The sequence below is a fragment of the Vombatus ursinus genome, unplaced genomic scaffold (genome assembly GCF_900497805.2).
Source record: "Vombatus ursinus unplaced genomic scaffold, bare-nosed wombat genome assembly UNPS02010219.1, whole genome shotgun sequence".
Classification (NCBI taxonomy): Eukaryota; Metazoa; Chordata; class Mammalia; order Diprotodontia; family Vombatidae; genus Vombatus; species Vombatus ursinus.
In genome coordinates this window covers 6,802,684-6,825,929 of record NW_020949997.1, presented here as the reverse complement: position 1 = coordinate 6,825,929, position 23,246 = coordinate 6,802,684, and the positions used below count along the sequence as shown (strand labels likewise).

The following is a 23,246-nucleotide window of genomic DNA, read 5'->3' as shown; positions in this document are numbered from 1 at the left end:
AGACAGACAGACAGAGATAAGTTGAAGGCTAAGAACTAATGAATCCAGTTGTCAGAATTTAGTTTAGATACCCTTAAATGAATGAAAAAGAAAACCCAGTTTCCTTCTCCACAGCAGCACTGACCCAAGGAAATCTTTTTCCACTGTTAATGAAAAGTCCAAACTTCACCCTTCCCTTGATATTAAAGTGCTAAGAGATTATTCAGTTATAATAAACTTATGGAGTGAAATATATAGCTTCAACTTTGAAGCTGAAGGGGAAAATACAAAACAAAGTTATGAAACATCAGCCAGTCAATACATGTGCTACATGAATAACAAAGCCATTGCTGCTTTTAACCAGTACACAACCTTAATCATTAGCCCTCTGGTCTTCTTCAGGAATCTCATCCCCTCCCATGCTTTCAGCTATCACTTTCATGGTAATAACTTCCAAATCTCTATTACTGGACCTGACTTTTCTCCCTAGCTCCAGCCTCTGTTTTCCAGTTGCCTGCTATACTCCATCCCCAGTACCCACCAGTACCAAAAATATGACATATCTAAAACCAAACTCATTTTTTTTCAGCTCCAAAACTGCCTCGTCCATCTTTCCTAACTTCTCTCAATGGCACTACCATTCTCCCAGTCATCCACGTTCTAAGTTCTGCCTTTTATGTTCTTTTTTGGGGGGACTCTTTCTTTACCTCCTATATTATCTAATCAGTTGTAAAGGCCTATAGACTTCAACACCACAATTTCTTTAATACCCTTTCTCCCTTTTCTATTCATCTATTCAGGTTTCTTTAGCTCATATCTAGATGTCAAAAACTTCCTAACTAGTCTCCCTTTCTCTAGTACCTCTCCTTTCTGGTCTGTTTTATACTCCCCTGCCACATCAGTTTTTCTAAAGTATAGCTGTACTCATAGCTCTCCCCTTCTCAACATTAAGTGGCCTGTAGAATAAAATATAAATTCATTAGATTGGCATTCAGTGCCTCTTGTAATATGGCCTCGGCTTCTCTTTTAATCTCCTACTTACTTACACGTATTCTCCATTGTAGCCAAAGTAGACTATTCACTATTCCTCAAATGCGCCTTCTATTTCTCTGTCTCCATACCTCAGCTCAAACTTTTCCTTCTGCTTAGAATTCTTCACCTGCCTTTTGCCCCTGACCTATTTCTTCCTGTCAGAATTTTTAGGTTAACCTCAAATGTCTGTCCTTAATGAAGTTTTCCCAGATTCTTTCTCTTCCTCCTTCCCACCACCACTAAAAATAACCCCCAAAAAAAGAATAACACCCCTCTTTAAAATCTTCTCCCCCCAATAACTGTATTTATACTGTCCTTAATTACACTTATCTCAGAGTACAAGGGAGGATATCATGTTTGTCAAGCATTTCATAAACCTTAAAGTAGTACATAAATGCAAGCTATAACTATTGGTACTATAGTTATTTGTGTATTTACCTTACCTGCCTCTACCAGATTTCAAGTTCCTTGATTGACTACTCTTCTTACTATCTTTGTATCTCAAAGTGCTTTTCACATAGTGGGTCCTTGATAAATATAAATTGAATTGTATTGAATTGTCCTGCCAACAGGGTGTTACTATAACTTTAGAATGTCCCAGCCTGAAAAAACAAAGCTGAATCCTCTTCTGATATTTTATATTCCACTGCTAAAAGTCTTAGAAAAGCTAATCTCTCCTCTATTCACTCGGGCAAGCTCTTTGACCTTTTTCTTAGAAATATGCCAGTTAATTACTTGAATTTTGTATAATACCTTTAAAAAACAAAAATCACAATTGTAGAAAGAATTGTTATTGGCTCCTTCTATAGTAATAGGACTAAAGTAACTTCTTACATTTGGCAGCTGTTAATATGTATTATCTTTTATTCATGTGGCTTGAACATCTTAAAAAGCTATCAAAACTTAAAATGTCATTAGGAATGAGAAGGTTGTTACTTTTCATTATTTCTTATATATAGGAAGGATTTCAGGCGCCAGAACCCTTGGATGACTGTACTATATGGGGTGTACGCTATAACAAAACTTTGGCGCCCAGTCCTAATAGCACAAGAGATTTTACATCTGCTGCACAACTTGCTTCTACACCATTTAACAAAATTTCCATGGATGCATGGCAAGCCCTGGAGGACAAAGGTGGGTGTTACTGTATTTTGGTGCCTTTGTGAACCACTATTGATATTTTAGTGTTCTGACCAGAAGTCTTTTTTTTTTAATGTTTTATTTTTATTTATTTATTTATTTTGAATTATCAGCAATCACTTCCATAAGCTTTTGAGTTTTAAATTTTTCTCTCCCTCCCTCCCCTAATCAGCATGCAATCTGATATAGGCTATACATATACATTCCTATTAAACATATTTTCACATTAGTGATGTTGTAAGTAAGAATTAGAACTAATAGGAGGAACCACCAGAGAGAGGAAACAAAGCTCAACAGAAGAAAAAAAATAGCAAATAGTATGCTTCGATCTGCCTTCAAACTCCATAGTTCTTTCTTTGGATGTGGATAGCATTTTCCATCATGAGGCCTTTGGAGATGTCTTAGATCCTTGTATCGCTGAGAAGGGCTAAGTCTATCAAAGTTAGTTGATAGCACAACATGGCTGTTACTGTGTACAACGTTCTCCTGCTGACCAGAAGTCTTAAATAAGAATGCATGAATTCTTTTTTAAGAAGAAGAAACTCAATAGACTTTCATATCTTTTAAGATTATTTTCATTTTAATTTAAGAGGAAGAAACTCAATAGACTTTTGTATTTTTTCATTTTACTTAATCATATCATCTCAGCTCTCTCTCCTCTCTCTCTCTCCATATATACACATACAGATAGATAGTTCTGGAATTTAGAGGGTCTTCTTGCTTTTTTTGAGATTTAATCTCTTAGACAGTAAAATAGAGATCTGTAGGTAGCAATCGAAAGGTGTGTGTATCTTAATTTGGCCCAACTATATCAGACAATTGTGCACACTGTTCACTTTTTCCAGATCCCTTAACAAATAATGATAGCTGTCATCATCAAGACGAAGTAGAAGGAGCATTGCCTTCAAATTAAAGAGGAGATCTAGATCTGAGTCCTTGTTCTGAAGCAGCCTTGGGTTCCATGCTACCTTCCATCCAGTAGAAGGAGCGTTGCCTTCAAATTAAAGAGGAGATCTAGATCTGAGTCCTTGTTCTGAAGCAGCCTTGGGTTCCAGGCTACCTCCCATATTTGTGATGAATCCCTTCTCCCCTCCACTCACAGAAGGCCCAACTTTGTCTAAAACTCACTTCAAGCACCACTTCCCACATGGAGTCTTTCCTGATCCCTCCCTCCAAAATTACCTTGTGTTTACTTTGTACGTGTTTTGTATGTTTTTGTGCAATGATTTTTCCCGTTAGAATGGAAGTTCCTTAGGGAAAGGTCTATTTATTCATCTTTGTGCCTAGCACTCAGTAAATGTTTGCTGCTTAATTGACTGAATTAACAAACTGTCCTGTGGCCAACAGCTGAAGTAATTTTCCTTCACCTAGCCTGTACCCACCCAATGTCTGGAGTTCACCTCCCTCTCACCTCCCTCTCTCAGAATCCCAAGCTCCCTGCAAGGTTCAGCTCAGGAACCACTTGTGACATGAAGCCCCTCCTAATTCTCTACCCAACCTGATGGCTTTGTTATTTACCTTATCCACACTTGGTATGTAAGCATATTGTGCGTCTGTGTACATACTCTGTGTGTGTATGCTATTTCTCCTGGTAGAGCGTAGGATCCTAGAGGTCATCCAGGGAACAGGAATTTCATTTCTGTCTTGTATCTTCAATGCCTGATACATGGCAGGAACTTGCTGATTTTAAATGCAGTTTAACAATGATTTCCATGAAAGTTACACTTTAAGTCCCTACCGTATTATAACCTGCACAAGAAACTTATGTAGATCTTTCATTTATTTAAATTTCACGTTATTAAACTGTTGTCTTCCTGATTTGTCAAAACTAGGTAATTGTAAAGATATATTTATTCAATAAATATAACATAGCTAACTTAAACTTCTTAGAAGAGTTTCTACAATGGAGATGATACTGAGAACAGCAGGGTGGGGATAGAGAGAACTGTTCTCTCTTTCGTCTTTTTCTTTGAAGGCTAATTAAGGGTGCTGACTTTGTGCCTTCTGCTTGGATGCTTTACTGAGGTCTCAATGTTAATCATGCCTGTCTGTAAAGATCATTATTTATTTGAATTTAAAGCAGTATTCTTATTAAGTTTATCATATAAACCCAAAGAATCATTAGCCTTTTATTACCAACTGGCAGAAATCTTCTTTCACACATGCTACCACTTTGCAATGTCAGTGATTACCTATACCCTATAGTCAAAGCTTTTTTCTTCTGATTCATCACTTTTTATTAGCAGTTGTTAGCTAAAGCAGTGATGTAAGATCTGCCAAGAGAATTTCAATCAGGTCACTAGACCAAGGTATATTTTAATGCAGGTTCAGTATTTATGGTCCCATTTGTTTTATATCATGATTACTGATTGAAGAATGAGAGAACATAATCCCTAGCTTATTAACTTGTAAGTTTAAATTTTACTTACTTTTTTTTTTAAAAAGAAAATCTCAATAAATGGGAAAAGGTCAAGCATTAAGGCAAACTTACACAGTTTATTCAACAGAGTTCTAAAAGCTTTTTTTAAAAGGAACTCTAGTTCAAATCATAATTTTTTCCCCAAAACGTCAATATTGTCTGTTTCATTTGCCACGTCAGCTCCATAAGTAAGCAAAGCTCTTTGTAGTATGAAAAACACATAAGGACTATCTAGTACCTATTCTGTAGGTGTCTATCTCTGCTAGAAATTAATCAGTAAAAGTAACTTTGGCTTAAAACAGCCTTGTGCTTTGGATTATAGCATCACCATCAATATTAAGTGGTAGCATTTTCAGAACCCAATTTAAATGTTGCTTCTCCTTATCACCCACTGGGAAATGATCCTTCCTTCCTTAGCACTAATTGTAGACCGTTCGCTTGGCATTTATCACATACGACCTTGTATTGTAGTCATTTGTTTTATGTCCTCATGTTCCTTGATCAAGAATGTGGTTTATACTTATTTGTATCCCATGTTTTGCCATATATGTTGGCCCCAAGTGAGAAGCATCATCATATAGTGCATTGAGTCTCCGTGTGATCTGAAGATGCCTGGAGTCTCTGAGACCCTTTCAGATCAAAACTTTTCATAACAACACCAAGATACTATATAAAACACTGCTACTCTTCTCACTAAGATTTTTGTTTGTTTTAGAAAATAGTTATTTTTCATAAAATGTTATTTATACATGATAATTCATTTTAATGAATTAATTTTAAAAAATTTATCAGTTTTAACTTCTAACATGGTAAATACCAATAGATATAATCCACATAATCAAAAGCACTTTGGGGTCCTCAATTTTAAGAGTGTTAAGGCGTCCTGAAACCAGCAAGTTTGAAAATAGCTGGTGTGTGGATAGAAACCGGCATCAGAGTCATGAAAACCTGAGTTCAAGTCCTGCCTTGGATATGTATTGGTTTTGTGACCCCGGGCAAATCATTTAACATCTCAGTGTCCCCCAAGTAGCTCTCTAAGACTTCAAGTTCAGAACATTTGTTAATCTCAAGTGGTAAAGTGTTTCCTTCCTAGGAGTTCCCTAAATCAGTGAAATCACAGGCATTATACATTGATATGCAAAAAATTTGTCTTTACCTTCTCTCTCACCTTATACTCAGTCAACATAACCAAGTCATGCTGATTCTGTATCTGTTAAATATCTTTTATCTAACTCTTCATCTGCTGACACCATCCTAGAACAGACCCTTATTACTACCTACCTGGACAATAACTGCCTAGCAGGTCAGTTCTCCATTATTTATGCCTGCCATTCCATCCTTCATATAATTTTCAAAATAACTTCCTTATCTAAAGCTCAGACTTGATCAGTAAGTATTTATTAAGTGCCTACTATGTGCCAACAGCTATGCCAGGTACAAATACAAAAGTGAACAGTCCCTGCCCTCGAGCCTAACATTCTACCAGCATCACTCCTCTGCTCAAAAGGTGATCTTACTCCTTTATTCAAAAATCTTCAGGCTTTCCCTGCTGCCTGCTGAATCAAATTCAAATTCCTTTTTCTGGCATTCAAGGCTCTCCACAATTTGGCACTATCCTACCTTTCCAGTCTTATCTCATTAATTCCTTCCATGTACTTAGTATCTCTGCGAAACTTACCTACTTTTTGCCCTCCTGCATGCCCTATACTTTCTTATGAGATCATTACTCCTCTATTAACGTCAACTCAAATGACTTTCAGAAAGTCTTGTCTGATTTCTCCATTAGTAACAACTTTATTTCATTCTAAGAGCTACCATATAGCTTGTTTTGTATATCACTGAAAAAAAATTGTTTTTTTAAAAAAGTATATCTTTTATACCAAGCAGCCAAGACATGACAGACAGAGAACTGCTTTCAGAGCCAGGAAAACCTGGCTATGTGATCCTGGTCACCTTTTCAGTACCTTCCAGCTAACTCTAACCTTAATGGACCCTAATTCCAACTCCACCTCTGACTCTTTGATTTTAAGTTATTGAAAAAGATGTTGGTCTACATTGTAATGGAGTTCCTCACTTAGAGCTCCCAGCACTCATGAAATCACAGTTCTGGTCCCCAAAAAAATGTTTTATGTCTTTTCTCCTCAACTAGATTGTAAGGTCTGAGAGAGCAAAGGCTAGCTTATCAAAATTATGAGTCTTCCACACTATGTAACACAATGTTCTATAAATAGGAAATGCTTAATAAATGTTTGTTGAATTAATGACTTCATATGCTTCCTGTTTCTGGTGTTGCTATATAGTTTGCCAACCTGAAGTCAGAAAGATTCATCTTCCTGAGTTCAAATCAAATAGCTGTGTGACCCTGGGCAAGTCACTTAACCCTGTTTGTCTCAGTTTCCTCATCTGTAAAATGAGCTGAAGAAGCAAATGGCAAAACCACTCCACTATCTTTGCCAAGAAAACCCCAAATTGGGTCATGAAGAGTTGGACACAACTGAAACAATATAGCTTAACCTTGCTTTTTGTAGAAATTATGTCGAATTGCATTTAACTGTAGTGAGAATCATTGCCATTTCTATTTCTGTTTATATATATGCATTTTTCAAGTATGGATAGCAAAACAAAATTTTCATTTCATTAGTATCCATATACTTTTTCAACCTAATGGATCACTAACAGCTATTAAACTATGTATATAAGACAAGGACATTGTCAGAGGTTTTATTTGTGTTTTTAAAAAAACTAATGTGTTTTAGAAGATTACATAGTACATTGGGCATTTTATAAATAACAACAGTACTGCAAAATGATATAGCCTAGATACTCCCTGAAAAATCCTTTTCATGTGACTCCCCAGCTCATGAGTTCTGCTCAATAAATGGAGCCATGGCATCACCCTTGTGGCTGCTTAAATATTCAAGTCCATTAGGATAAATGGAAAGTCACCTTCAAACATAAAAATGATCTCCAGTTTTGCATGTTGATATGTGTGCTGTTAAGAGATTTGCCTAGACTGTTTGTTTCTATTTGTAATTTTTCTTTGAGGAATTGTGTGGGAAAGAAAGAAAGGAAAGAAAAAGGAAAGGGGGAAGAAGGAAAAGAAAGGAAAGAAAGAACAAAAATGCTTATTAAAGTGAAAAGTTAATATTATAATTCTTGTGCATGATCTTTATTATATTTCTGAACTAAACTTTCCTATGAAAATGGAATTTTGAAGTTCTAATGGAAATCAGAGCTTCTCTTTATTAGTACTTTTAAATCCTCAAGTCCAATATATACCATAAATTAAGGAACATAATTGAACTAATTACAGTTACTGTGTCATAAGATATCTTTTTTTTATCCTGTACTTTTGTTTCTAATTAATTATGTTTGAATTTTAGAAAATATGATTGAAAATGATAGTGCTGGTATGACTTATAATTCGTGTAAGGAAAAACTTGTGGAGAACTCAAAAAACCAGAAGCTAAGGTAATGGCACATTAGAGCGTTTCTCTGTCTTCCTTTCCAAATGTGTCTTTAATTTCACATCTATAATACAGCACTTAATTCTAATCTGTATATGTTATTATGTAGTTGTTATTTTAAATTGAAAACTGTTCTCACTTAAGATATGTAGACTTTAACTCTATAAAGTTGAGAAGCCAAGGGGAAAAATAGCTGGGGTAGAGGTATCATGACAAAAGAGCCCTACTGAGTTCGTAGCCAGATGGAATCCAGTAGCAGTTGGGAGAAGGGACAATGGGTATACCCTCTTCTGGCCTTATGACCAGATGATTTGAAAGTGTGCCACTACAACCTTGTGCTTACCAGATTTGGAGAAAAACAAAATACTATACCTCTCATTCTAAAGACAAGCTGCATGGCTATTATTGAGCCATCAGAGCTCATCCAGAAGAGGGTGACCAAGATAGATGAGGTGTGTTTTCCATAAAGCCAGGGGAAGAACCTCTGGTAATGGGTAAGAATTGCAGAGAAATAGACTTTAGCTTGATCCTTATAACAATTCATATTTACATAATGATGATAGTAACCAGTTTACATAATACTTTGAGGTTACAAAGCATTTTTCTCACAACCCTGTGAAGGAGATAGTATAAGCATTTTACCCCTATTTTACAGAACTAAGGCTCTGAAAGGTTACCTGCCCATGGTCACACAGGTCTCAGTCAGGATTCAAATCCAGGCGTGTAGACTCTAAGGCTGACCATCTTTGTACTGTACCAATCTATACTTTAAAGTTTGCAGAGAATTTTCTTCACAACAGCCCTATGAGGTGGTGGTTCAAAGTATTATCCCCCTCTTATAGATGAAAAAGATGAGGCTTGAAAGTTTTGGTTTGTCAAATAATTACTAAGTGTCAGAGCTAGAATATGAAACCTTTCCCTAAGTCCAGCAGTCTTTCAGACTATTGGTCCTAAAGTAGAAAGGGCTGTCCTAGGAAGTAGTGAATTTCCCATTACTGGAGGCCTTCCTGGGAAAACTAGAATCCCACTGATTGGAGGGGTTATAGATGGAATAGATTGTTCAAGTTGAACTACATGACTCTCTGAGGTCTTTTCTAACTTTGACATTCTCTGAGACCCTCTTCTGGCTTCATATCAAGGTAGTTTTAAGACATCTGTCAGAGTACTTGAAGTACAAGTCAGATTCACCAAAAATGCATTTATTCCGAAGATGAATTATTTCTTCATATCACTTGAAGGGGGGAAAGGACTATTAAAAGTACCAAGAGGATGATATAATTGAGTATCGGACTTAGAGTTGGGAAGACCTGGGTTTAAATTTTACCTCTAACACATACTACCTGTGTGATCTTGAACAAGTCTTTTGACCTTTCTGGGCCTCAGTTTCATTCATCTGTAAATGAAGATAAAAATACCTGTATTACCAGCCTCATGGGGTTGTTGTGAGGCTCAAATGAGATAATACTATATATGCAAAATACTTTGGAAGCTTTAAATAAAGCATTATGTAAATGTCAATTAAGTATCATCATTATTACTCTTAGAAGATAACCACTTTGGTGAAACTGAGGCCAATAGATCAGACAACTATTAGTAGCATTGGTAAACTAAGCAAGAATTCGAGGTTGATTAGTTTGGTGATTAAAATTCAGTTAACAATTACTATGCACCTCCCGAACTGAGTCCAGAGCACAGGGCTTGGTGATGAGGAAGGAAGAAAGTTTAGATAAGAAAAATTAGATAAGACAGTGTTCATGTCATCACAAAACTTACAGTATAGTAGGGTGCTTGGTACATACACAAATCATTAGAATAAAAAAAAAATTATAAATACCCAATTGCCAAAGAGCAAACAGAATGCTATAGGAGGTTCAAAGGGGGAAGGGCATCATGAATTGGAGGGATTCAGGCTTCATGAAAGAGGTGGTGTTTGAACTGGGCTTTAAAGAATGAGGTAGTAGTCAACAGCAGAGATGGGTCTAGGGAGTGATGAGCAAAGGCATGGAGGTGGACCATAGAGTGAGCTGTGGATGAAGAACAGTAAGTGGTCAAGTATGTTCCAAGCAAAATGTATGCAGAAGGACCAGATTCCAGTGACTTCGAAAGCCAAAGGCTAATAATTTAATCTTTTTTTTTACTTTGGGGTTTTGAAATACTGCCCTTAGAATCAGTAGAAAACTACTTGGTATAAGTTAGGTGTATATTCTAGTCCCTGGACTTCTGATATCTAATTCTCAAGTCTAACTTTTTTCTGCCTCTTTTTTGTTGTCTGTATGTATCCAGTATAATTCAAGAAAATGTCACAGAGAGTATGTTACCAGGCAGTGTGCCACCACTCCCCATCACTCAGCGTGTGGTGGCTGGAGTCCTTACTGATGGTGTTGAGGAGGGCCACATTGCCTGTAAACTCACTGAAAACGACCTTGCAATGGATGTGGAGCCAGAAGAAGTCAGTGTTGAGCACTCAGTCAATTACACACAGAGGAGACCATCTGAAAGTCTTCATGTCCAAGGTATGAGCTGATGATTGTCTTAATTTTCTTTCTTTCTTTTTTTTTTTTATTAAACAAAAAAATTGATTTCTGGGCATCAAGGGGAACCCTTGAGAGGGAGACAGTTGCTAATAAGAGACATTTAAAGCCAGATTTGAATATTGTTTGGTCGTACTTGTTTTCTGACATATTGTTATTTAGTCTTTTTTTAGTTGTGTCCAACTCTTTGTGACCCCATTTTGGGTTTTCTTGGCAAATATACTGGAGTTGGACATTTCCTTCTCCAACTCATTTTACAGATGGGGAAACTGAAGCAAACAGGGTTAAGTGACTTGCCCAGGGTAACACACCTAGTAAGTGTCTGAGGCCACGTTTGAACTTAGGAAGATGAGTGTTCTTGACTACAGGCCCAATCCTCTATCCGCTTCACCACTCTGATATTATTAGTAGTTATTTTCTGGAAGGAAAAGTGTATGACATTTGATTCCTACAGTGGTAGCACATAAAGGACAAGTTGATCAGCTACCATTCTGTGATACCAAAACTACAGTGAACTTCTGTATACATACTTGTTACTTTAGGACATTTAATATATTGCAGTGATAAATGTGTTTTCATTTATTTTATAAGAATATTTTTCTTTACTCAGACAACCAGCTATTACATGGATATACCTGTAAAAGTAATATGCAGTAGTGAAAGTACAAGCATTTAAACCTAAGGAACCAAACTATGTTCTAGGCATACACCAGGTGCTGTCTGTTACTTTAGTGGTAGTAACATCAAATCCTTTGATTTGTGCCATAAATAGCAATTTTTATGGCAGCTTAATTTAGGAAGAGATGATTCTCTTCCTTAGAATTTATTTGTAGAAGTTTTTACTACCCATTTCATTAGGCATACTTTTTGTAAGTTTACAAAAAGTACATGTATAATGCCTGTTAACATACCTGCTGTACCTCATATCTTTTAATGTAAGTAGAAAAGTGTTTTAGAAGCATATCATGTGAATGCTTTAATCATAATAATAGATATCATTTGTGATTGTTTAAATAGGTGGTATATTTATGAAGGGCCCGTGGGTGTCACAGTGTCTACAGCACTGGACTTGGAATCAGGAAGACTTATCTTCGTGGGTTCAAATCCAGCCTCAGACACTATCTGTGTGACCCTGGGCAAGTCATTTAACCCTGTTTGCCTCAATTTCCTCATTTGTAAAATGAACTGGAGAAGGGGATGGCAAACCATTCCAGTATCTCTGCCAAGAAAATCCCAAATGGGGTCACAGAGAGGAGGACATGACTGAAACAACTCAACAGCAACAATATTTTAAGAGTGTTAGTAGGTAATTAATTTTTAAAATATGAATACAAGCTGGACATATCCTAAATTACTACCCATCCACAAGCCTTTATTAAGTACTTACTATATGCCAGGCCCTTTTGTAGTCTCCAGGAATAAATCCAAAGAATGAAACCATCCCAATTCTCAAGGAGCTTCTGTTCTCACAGGGAGACAAGAAGTATCTATCCAGGGTGTCCCAAAAGTCTTGGTGCAGTTTTAAGCTTTTAGAGCATCACATATATATAGAATAAATATAAGAAGAATAAATACAACATAGTTAGGTATGTTAACCACTATCAGCCTGAAGGATCAAGAAAAGATGACTGTTGAAGGTGATGCTTGAGTGGTGTTCTTAAAGAAAAGGTAGTCTTTGAAGCAGTAATGATGTAAAAGAACCTTTGAGTCTTAAGGGGTGGCCAATGTAAAGACCCAGAAATGGAGGCCTCTACTACCACTTGATTTGTACCTCTCTTAAGCTCTTCTGTGCCTGTGTATTATTTTATATTATAGCCATGTATCCTACCCATTAGAGAGTGAGCCTGTTGTAGGAAGAAACCATACCTTACTTAATCTTTAGATCTCTTGAGCACCTAAAATAGCATTGTATACCTAGTGAGTGTAGTTATCTGCTATTTCTATAGGACTATAAGTCTTTCCTTGATATTTAGGCTTCTTTAAATGTGCCTGGACATTTAAAGGCTTTATTATCTGCAGAAACTTCAAATTACAGTAGTCTCTGATAAGTATGATCATTTAAGAGATGTTTAAAAACGCATTTTATGGCTCTTCTGCCAACTCTATGCTCTTGACAGCTCTTGTCCCCTTTCCCAGCTGCTTTTGCTGCTACTGAAAGAATAAAAATTTGAGCTTCCATGGTCTAATCCTGTCTAGCAGCAGGAAAAAAACAAAGAGATCCATAATTGGCTCATTTTCCAGTCTTCTTGATACAGGCAAAATAGGACCAACCCTGGATAGGTCCACAATATATCTTAAATCTTGGTTTTTGGAGAGCAGCCTTTCAGCACCCCCAAACATCTGAAACAATGTTAAGCCCAGATGTTTAGGGATTTTTTTCTTTTTGTTTCTTAAAGCTATCTTTGAAGCCAGAATCTACTGAGATAGGAGCTACAACAAAAATAACTGAAGAACACAGTATATTATGATATGGTTGGTTGGCCAAATGCTTAAACAGTTAAGCATAAGTTATTTGAGAGACTCTCTTATTCAGAGACTTATCCCCTGACATAACAGATAATTGGGAAAGGTAGCATGATGTAGGAGAAAAAACGCTGGTTAGACAATGCCCAAAGGGCTATAAAACTGTGCATCCGCTTTAATCCAGCAATAGCACCACTAGGTCTTCATCCCAAAGAGATCATAAATAAAGGGAAGAGGACCCATATGTACAAAAATATTTATAGTGGCTCTGTGGTGGCAAAGAATTGAAAATTAAGGGGATGCCCATCAATTGGGGAATGGCTGAACAAGTTGTGGTATATGAATGATGGAATACTATTTTGACATAAGAAATGATGAGCAGGCAAATTTCCAAAAAACCTGGAAAGACTTCCATTAACTGATGCTGAGTGAAGTGAGCAGAACCAGGAGAACATTGCACACAGTAACAGCAGCACTGTTCGATGACCAACTTTGATAGACTTAGCTCTTCTCAGCAATACAATGATCTAACACAGTTCCAAAAGAGTCATGATAGAAAATGCTATCCACATCCAGAGAAAGAACTATGGACTCTGAATGCAGATTGAAGCATACTGTTTTATGCTTTTTGTGTGTGTTTTCTTTCTCATGGTTTTCCCTTTTGTTCTGGTTCTTCTTTCACAACATGACTAATGTGGAAATACATTTAATATGATTGTACATGTATAGCCTATATCAGATTGCATGTTGTCTTGGAAAGGGGAGAGCGGAGGGAGGGAGAAAAAAATTTGGAACTCAAAATCTTATAAAGGTGAATGTTGAAAACTACCTTAACATGTACTGATTGGAAAAAATAAAATACTATTAAATGGGGGAAAAAAACAAACAAACAAACAAACCGCCGGTTAGAATCCAAGACCCATGCTTGTGACTTTGTGCAGGTTATTAGCCCTTCTGATACTCATTTTTCTCATCTGTAAATACAAGAGTTGGTCTAAATGACCACTGAAGTCTCTTCCAGCTCTAAAGCCACAATCCTATGATCAAGATTTTGCTTTACCAAGTTCCATATTATGATGGGAGTGTGTTACACTGTGTTTTGTTTCTGATATATTTTGCTTTATAGAAAATTGCCTTTTTTTTTCTTTCTCTTTCAAGACTTCATTGTTGAGAACCCATGGGATAGTGACTTGATTCAGAAATTTTTATCAAGACTATCTACTCCAATAAGTTCTTATTCTAATGTCTTTGAATGGGATTATAAACTTCCATACATCAAGCTAAAATCTGAAATCCAGTTGGGTAAGAATTGTTATGTACTCAATCAGTCTCATTTCTACAAGGAAAACTGACTGGGCTGACCATGGAATAAGGGCAAGGGAGAATACACTGACATTCAGGGTGTTGTGAAAGACCCAAGGGGAAGGTTTCTAGCATATAGGGTAGATCCTCTTTAAAAGCTTTGTACAAGGATATGGACACAATTTGCAATGGTTGAAAAGGTGTGTTGCTATCTGTATTAGTGGAAGGAGTACCCATATTGATCTTTGTGCTTTACTTTATTTAGTGTAGACCTTTCTATGTTTATTATGCATTGTTGACATATTTGTTATTTTTTATTCTTGCATTGGACCATGGCCTTTTCAGGTATTCCCTAACCATTGACCATTATTATCCTGCTTACTTTTCTTTTTCCCTTCTCTAAAAAATGTATACTGGAGAGTCCTGTAGGATATATAACATTTCTGGGTTTGATGAAGAATCCATATAGCATATTCTCCTTTTACCTTTGTAATACTGTAAAAAATAACCAAATAGTTGATCTTTGGTGTGGTAGAGTTTAGAACTCTAGGAACAGCACACATTTGAAGTTCTAGTTCATCTGGTCTTGGTTATGTTTCTTGACTTGTTCTGCAGTTATATTCTTCATTTACATAATATATCCTATTGCATCATAGCCTATAGATACTTATTGCACTTTATAATAAAAGAGGGCACAATCTGAAATTTAAGGCTTGTAGCCCTTTCTCATTATTAAAAATTAGGCAGAAACTTACTTATGTTAAAAAAAAAATCAGTCAATAATCAAATACTTGGTTTTCTTTAAGGAGCATTTATGAAACTTAGTCTTTAGCAGTTTCTAGATCTCTGATGAATAGTGCTGCTCTGAAGACCTGTTTGTATAAACTTCATCCAAGACTCTAAAAAACACTTTGATAATGTGGCAGTACTTTTGCAGAACTTTGTTATGTATTACAAACTCTTTTCTTATTTCAACTTGTATCCCTCTTCCAAAGGTCCATGGTTGACCTATGTTGATTCCTTTCTTGGAGAAGGAGCTTTTGCCCATGTTTATGAAGCTACTCAATGGAATATGAGTGACACTAAAAACAAGCAAAAAGTAATGTTAAAGGTAAGTTTGGTGGATGAGTTACTTGAACAGTAGCGAGGTCAGGTTCAGAACATCTTTGTCATCTTTGCTTTCAGAGTAGCACTTGGCATAGTTTCATATTTTGCATCTATTTTTCTATATTATTTGGTCATGCGATGTGGATGGAACACTGACCTTGAGGTCAAAAGGAGCCCAGTTCATACCTGCCTCACCCCCATGCCAGCTGCCTGACTCTGGACAAGTCACTTACCTTCTCAACTGCTCTAGGCAACTCTTTAAAACTCTTAATTGTGGAACAGTTATTAATATCAGAAAAAGTTTCACGTAGACGTGGCACCTGAGCTGAGTTTTAAAGAAAATAAAGGATTCTCTAAGGGGTGGGGGTAAGTAAGGAATGTATCTCAGGCCTGGGAGACGGCCAGTGCAAAGACACAGAGATGGAAACATTATTTGTAAGAGTAATTAAGTGAAATTGACTGGACCTTATAAATGTGAGACATACAGATTATATAATATAATGTCTATGTAATATATCTGTAGTAGTAATAATAATAACATATTGTCCATAATATGGCCAAAAAGGTAGGTTTGGCCAGGTTATAAAGGATTTTAAAAGCCAGTAAGAAGCCACTAAAATTTGTTGAATAGAGAAGTAACATGTTCAGACTGTGATTTAGGAAAATCATTTTAGCAGATATTTGGAAGATGGATTAGAGGAGAGAATTGAGGCAGGGAGACCAATAGTGCAGGTGAGAGAAGATTAGAGCCTGAACTAGGTGGCACAGTGGATAGAGCACTAGGCCTGGAGTCAGAAAAACCTAAGTTTAAATCTGGTCTCAGACACTTACTAGCTATGTGACCCAGGGCAAGTCACTTAACCCTGTTTGCCTCAGTTCCTCATCTGTAAAATGGGCTGGAGAAGGAAATGGCTCCAGTATCTTTGCCAAGAAAACCCCAAAAGGGGTCACAAGGAGTCAGACATGACTGAAAAACAACTGAATGTGAATGGGGAGAAGGGAATGTGTGCTGGAGATGATATGGAAGTAGAAAGAACAAGATTTTGGCAACTGGTTTGCTATGTAGGGTAAGAGAGAGTGAGGATCCAGGGATAACTCTGTGGTTGTGAACTTGAGCGTCTAGAAGGATGGTGATGCCTTTGACAGAAATAGAGGAGTTTGAAGAGGGAGGTGTTGGGGGAGGGGAAAGGAGAAGATAATAAGTTGTGTCTTGGACTTAACAGAGTTTGAAATGTCCAGTAGGCAGTTGGATATGCATGCCATAGAGCATGAGAGAAACTAGGCCAAAATATATATATATATCTATGTATATATATATATATATCTGGGAGTCATATTAATTAAATCCATGGAAGCAGATAAGATCGCTACATTAAAAAGTATATATAAAGAAAAGAGGACCCATGACAGAGCCTTAGGGTATATGCACAGTTAGAGGATGGAATACCGTTGGTAACCAGTAAAGGCATTTGAGAAGAGGCAGTCAGGTAGGAGGAGGACCTGAAGAGAGAAAACTGAGATGGGAGAAAGTATCTCGCTGTGTCAAGTGTCGCATAAATGGCAAGAAGGATGAAGAAAGGCCATCAGAGTTAGCAGGCACGAGATTGTTGCTAACTTCAAAGAGAGCAATTTCCATCGAGTGCTGAGGTTGGATGCCAGTTTACAAAGGTTTGAGACGTGTGACAGGAGGGGAAGTGGAGGTGGAGGTGATGGACAGCCACAGATTTTTCTGGGAGTTGGGCTTAGAAAAGGTAGAGGACTATATTTTGAGGGGACAGTGAGTTCTTATGAGAGTTTTTTGAAGATGAATGAGTCTTAGATATAGTTGCAGGCAGCAGGGAAGAAACCAGCAGATGGAGAGAGAAGGGGGAGATGAGGAGGCAAAGGTGGATCTGCAAGAGAAGCCAGGGTACATGTAGAGGGGTTGGCCTTGATGAGAAGAGTCATCTCTTTATCAGAGCCTGACTTAAGGAACAGAGAATGGGGCAGGGTGGGGGTGATGATACCAAGGAGTTTTGAGATGTAGAGAAGGGAAGAAGAGAGAGGTCAGCATGAGTAGCTTCTGTTTCTCAGTAAAATTTGGGGCAAGGCCTTCAAAAGTTTCTGGACTAGTGAAATCATGATTTTGGAACCTCTCCTATCCCACACCCACCAAAAGAAAAAAATAGGTCTATAATCAACCCAGAAGAGAATGCATTAAGCACAAGTGTGTATAGTTCTCCTCTGATACAGCAGACATGGCACAGCCACACTTCATCTGAGTCCCACAGATGCGGTGATGAGCTCTCATGTTTATAGTTGCCTTTCATCTGGTTGAAATTGCATAACTTTCTTGTGGTGGGTTATTTTTCTGATATTTTCCAGAGTATACAATGGATTTTTCAGTAAATGTTCCTATATACCTAATTTACAGATCCAGAAGCCTGCAAATCCCTGGGAATTCTATATAGGAACCCAGCTGATGGAGAGACTAAAACCCAGTGTGCGCCACCTGTTCATCAAGTTTGATGCTGCTCATTTCTTCCATAATGGCAGCGTGTTGGTTGGCGATCTGTACAGTTATGGAACGTTACTAGTAAGTACCTTATATCTCACGATTCAACTGGGTATTTAATTCTGTTTGAAGTATAGATTTTTGTGGCTGATATCGTTCTGTTTGGTGTTATAGGTTGGCTTGGAGGGATTTGGGGGCTTTGGTAGCTGATTTTAAATCTTTGCTGTACTCATGTGGCTGCTAATAAAGAATTTCATTTCTGCTTACAGAATGCTGTTAATCTTTACAAAAACACTCCTGAAAAAGTGATGCCACAAGCACTAGTCCTCTACTTTACAATAAAAATTCTCCACATGATAGAACAACTTCATGACTGTGAGATCATTCATGGGGACATTAAACCTGACAATTTTATAGTTGGAGAAAGGCAAGTCGTGTTCCTTCCTGTCAGGGATCCTCTTCCTCTGTTTATCAAATCTCTATTCCATGGCAACCAATACTTTTTTTTTTTTTTAACCAAATTCAGGTTCTTGGAACAGGACAATGGAATAGATGATTTATCTCATGGATTGGCTTTAATTGACTTGGGTCAAAGTATAGATATGACCCTCTTCCCAAAAGGAACTGCATTTACAGCAAAGTGTGAAACCTCTGGTTTTCAGTGTGTTGAAATGCTCAGCCAAAAACCTTGGAACTATCAGGTATGGAATTGTTCAGTTTGAGAATTTTGGTTTGACGTTTCTCAGGCCTTCAGAATGATCTGGGGGCTCTGATCAATTTGAACGTTAAAAAAAAATAAAAAACAGCTTTTGCATAAATTCCTTCTGAGGGGTGAACATCAGTTGAGGATCAGTGAAGATAAGTATCAGGGCCATGGGAGAAGCTACTTGAATTCTTTGTTTTGGGGAGTTTCTCCCCTTTCTCCTGTTGGTCATTATGGAAGTAGTTGCCCCAGGAGCCAGAAATTCTAATGAACTGTTTTTTGAGTAGCCATGTAAGTTACAATGGTGTTTTATATGTGTTTTGTTCATAGACCGATTACTTTGGGATTGCTGCCACAGCGTACTGCATGTTGTTTGGCACATATATGAAGGTGAAAAATGACCAGGGAGTCTGGAAGCCTGAAGGAGTTTTCAGAAGGTAGATCTTATGGTTATAAAATATGTATCCTAGCATGAAAAGACAAATAGATGGATAGAAATGATCCACACATCCATTCTTAAGAAACCAATGCATTGGAGGAAATTTATCATCTCTTTGCCTTTTAAGGAAAGAAAAACCAGAAACTGACAAAAAAAGCGGGGGGTGGGGTGGTATAAGGGGGGTGCCCAAGGCAGAGACCAGTATGTTTCAATGGTTAGAAAGATGCTCTGCTCTGGATCCTCTCCATGACACGATTTTTTCTACAGAGTATAAATGTTAGTTTAATTTCAGGAAAAGAATTACAGGAACATAATTTAGAGTGGGAATGGACCTTAGAAACTATCAAATCCAACCCTCCATTTAATAGATGGGGAAACTGAAACACAGAGACATTAAGTGACTTGCCCAAGGCTGCACAGCTAGTAAATGTTGGGAGGTATGATTTGAACTCAGGTCTTCCTGACTCCACACCCAGTACTGTATCCACTTTGCTACCCAGAACCTGGATTTCATCAAAGAGGGCTTAATTATTAAAGAACTTTAGATATTTTTTTTAAAGTTAGGTATTCATATTCAGAAAAGCAGTGTGAGCCTAATTAAGAGTCCTGAACTTGGAGTCAAGAAGGTCTGGGTTCAAATGCTGCCTCAGACATGAGCTATGTGACTATGTGAAACAAATAATTTCTCCTCTCTAATCCTATTTTCTTATATATAAAATGGGGGCCGTAGCACCCACATGTCAGGGCTAAACATTTTACAAACCTTCAAGCACAATATCCTAATCACTGACACTTTTGTTGCTGTGCCTGCATTTGTAAAGAGAGACAGGGGTGACTGTTGGACCCTTTATAAGGAGTGGTGCTTTTTTAAAAAAAGGCAGTGGTTTTATACTTGAATCTAAAGTGCAGAAACCATGTCTCACTAGTTATGTACAAAAATCTTCCCTAGAATAGATATGGCGGCCCCAGATTTATTGTGTACCATCCTATAAGTCTACAATCGCTGAAGCCGACCTGTCTCCCCAGTTTTACCTTCTCTCCCATCTCACTCTCCTCACGCTAAGCTAGACCGCTTCCTTTACCATTCCATTTTCCCATGCTTTACATTCATCATCACTTATGCTGCGTTATAGTTTTGTTTATATTCTCTAGTTTTTGATGTATTTTTCTATATGAAGTTAATATGTTTCTCTTGTGTCTGCAAAGAATTGTCTTGTGCTTAGTAAGTATTTTTGAATAAATGAGGAAACAGCTGTAATGTTGAATAATCACTTTTAGGAAGGTTTTGGAAGTAAATAGTCATTAATTGGTGAGCTCTAGGATCTCTGCATTTCTAATGCAAACTTAAATGCTTTTTATGAATCTTGATCAAGTGATCAAAACCTAAGTGAATAAACAAGTGTATAAATAAGATTTTAAAAAATATTAACCATCAATTTCTTTGCTTTCAAAAATATATTAGTGATACTTGCCTAGTCTCTGCTGCTGGGGAGGCAGAGGCTGATGGGCAGCTCTGAGCTACAGCAGGGCTAAAGTTGAGTGTCTACACTAAGTCTGGCACCCTTATGGTGAGCCCTGGGAGCGAGAGGCCACTAGGCCACACAAGGAGGGGTGATGCTCATGAACAGCGGAATCAGGCCAGTGAGGAATCACTGTACTTCTAGCCTGGACAAAATAAGGAGTCCCTTTCTCAAAAAATGTGTGTGTGTGTGTGTGTGTGTGTGTGTGTGTGTCTACATATGTACATGTTATAAAGGCATCTACCAGAAACATGTATGTAGATTTTTAAATCTTATTACAATAATAGGTTCCATATATCAGTTCTTATAGTGTCCTAGAAGAAGGCCCATAAGAATATTTTGTTAGATAACTTTAACAAATTCTCTGCACTGAATAATTTAGCGTAGCAAGTATGTTTTCTATAGGCACTTTCTTGAATTATGGCACATATTAGTGTCATACATGTTAGACCTAAATATTTTTAGTTTAACCAATGTGGTTGGCCTTGATACACACCCCAAAAAAAATCTTAATTTGAGTCTTGGGTAAATCGGATCATAGCTGACAAAACTTTTCTGCCAAGCCCAAACTAATTTTTATCACATTCTCTTCATTACTTCTGCTTTGCTACTGTAGTACCTTTGATCTAGATTATAGGTTTAATTTGAGGTCCATGCATTTGAGTGGGGAAAACTGACATCTTCATTTTTACTAACCTCTAAATGAAATTAGCATTTCTTCCAGTTCAGGCAAAAAACATTCTAAGAAGGGATCCATAGCCTCCACCATTCTACTCAGTAAGTGTATGCAACGTGAGATGTGCCAGTTTAGAAACATCTCCACTCAAAATGATCACACGGACCATTTGTGCCCAGCCTGTGGTAGAGCCTTCTGAGCTCGTATTGGTCTAATCAGCCACCCTAGAACATGCTGTACCTTGACCCCAGCATAACGATGATGTCATTTTGGTTCTCCTCAAAAACAAAGGACAACAACCACACCAAGAATAAGAACCCCTGATCTGAATGGTCTTTGGTATCTACTGTTACCTATTTTTCTAGCTATGATAGCAACAAAGTTTTGGACTTCAACCAATAAGAATCCCAAGTAAACACAATCTGAATCCCTCATCCTGCAGTTAATTATATGAGCCAAATGATTCTGACCATAGTCCATCTATCACTAGCCAAAAGTAAAATAATTTCTATAAATCTTTAAACTTTTTTTGTGTTACTCTAGTCACATTTTCCATTCTCTTTACTTTCTACATTCTAAATTGTGGATTTAAGCAAAGGTGGGAAATAAATTAAAACCAATCCTCTTGAGGTCATTGAAGGTCTTATTGTTTTAAAAACACTTATCATTTTTTTTTTATTCTGTCACACTTTTAGGATTCCAAATTCTGAAATGTGGAATGACTTTTTTCATATCATGTTGAATATACCAGACTGTCACCATCTTCCTTCTCTGGAATCCTTACGGGAAAAATTGAAAGCAGTATTTCAACAGTCCTATGCAAGCAAGATAAAATCCTTCCGCAGCCGGCTAATTGTGTTACTTTTGGAATGTAAACGTTCACGAAAATAAAATTGGATTTGTTGCTGCCTGTTGTATAAATTAGTTCACCCTATCACTCCCTAAGTACATCAATTAGAACCTTTCCATCTGTTTCATCTAAATGTCTTGAAAGACAGAAAGCCTGGTGTAGGGGAAAGAACACTAGATGTGTAGTCAGCACAGACCTGAGCTCAAGATCCACGTCTAACGCTTTACTAGCTGTGTGACCACAGACAGGTCCCTTACCCAGTTTCCTCATCTACAAAATGGGAGGAATATTTGTATTACCTACCCCACAAGACGGAGGATCAGTGAGATTATGTATAGAATTAAGCTTAAAGCTCTCTGTAATAACAGCTATTGTCATTATTAACTATCAGAAGACATCCTGGTGATTGAAAGATATTTTACTGTCCATCAGCATTAAAAATAAGCTAGCCAATTTACTAGAAGCATGCAAATGTCAAATGAGAGCCTGGGGACCAGCCTGAGTCTGTAAGGTTGGAATGAATTGGGACACATATATGAAATGGGTAATTAAGTGGGTAGTTGTCTAGAAAACATAAATTCTTCATTTATTAAGGACGCCAGGCACATTAGACTTCCTGGCTGTTGGTTTTTAACCTCTTCTGTTTCATAAACTTCATTCTTTACCTTGTTCTGAGAGAGGGTATGTCTGTATGTGAATTAATGCTACTTACTGTTTTCAGGGACAAGAGTTAAGGTTGTCAAGTACTTATCTCCCTGTTTTCTAGGGATATGGCTCTAAAGCCTTCAGCTCAGATTTTAGTATCTTCAAGAACAATTGTAATGTCTGTGGCGTGCACTGTTTCTCAAAAGAAAAGACAAATGTAATAAAATGAAAGATTTTGAAAACACTTGGTATCTGTTTTATATACATGTAGACAATGGCACCCCATTCATCTGCTGCATTTGGACTATTTCAACTATCGAGAATGCAGCTTGGAACCTGGAAATAGCAAAGGGAAAGAGAGGAGTCACGAGGCCACATATTTTACTCCACAGAAGAAACACATCTACCCACAGGCCAAACATTATCAGTGTAGAGTTATGTATAAGACTGGGGTGGCTGATTTAGCAAGCTTGGCTTTA

General features: G+C 37.3%; 1 protein-coding gene across 1 annotated transcript in view; it reads left to right on the top strand.

Moving 5' to 3' along the window:
- BUB1 (BUB1 mitotic checkpoint serine/threonine kinase) overlaps window positions 1-23,011 on the top strand; it is a 49,599-nt gene extending 26,588 nt beyond the window's left edge. The window contains exons 16-25 of the mRNA XM_027853962.1: window positions 1,971-2,145; window positions 7,954-8,041; window positions 10,321-10,550; window positions 14,190-14,333; window positions 15,329-15,444; window positions 17,854-18,015; window positions 18,204-18,361; window positions 18,461-18,635; window positions 18,968-19,074; window positions 21,968-23,011. Coding sequence (XP_027709763.1) covers window positions 1,971-2,145; window positions 7,954-8,041; window positions 10,321-10,550; window positions 14,190-14,333; window positions 15,329-15,444; window positions 17,854-18,015; window positions 18,204-18,361; window positions 18,461-18,635; window positions 18,968-19,074; window positions 21,968-22,163 — 1,551 coding nt within the window. The 3' untranslated portion in view covers window positions 22,164-23,011. The remainder of the gene's footprint in view (window positions 1-1,970; window positions 2,146-7,953; window positions 8,042-10,320; window positions 10,551-14,189; window positions 14,334-15,328; window positions 15,445-17,853; window positions 18,016-18,203; window positions 18,362-18,460; window positions 18,636-18,967; window positions 19,075-21,967) is intronic.
- The last annotated feature ends 235 nt before the right edge of the window (window positions 23,012-23,246 follow it).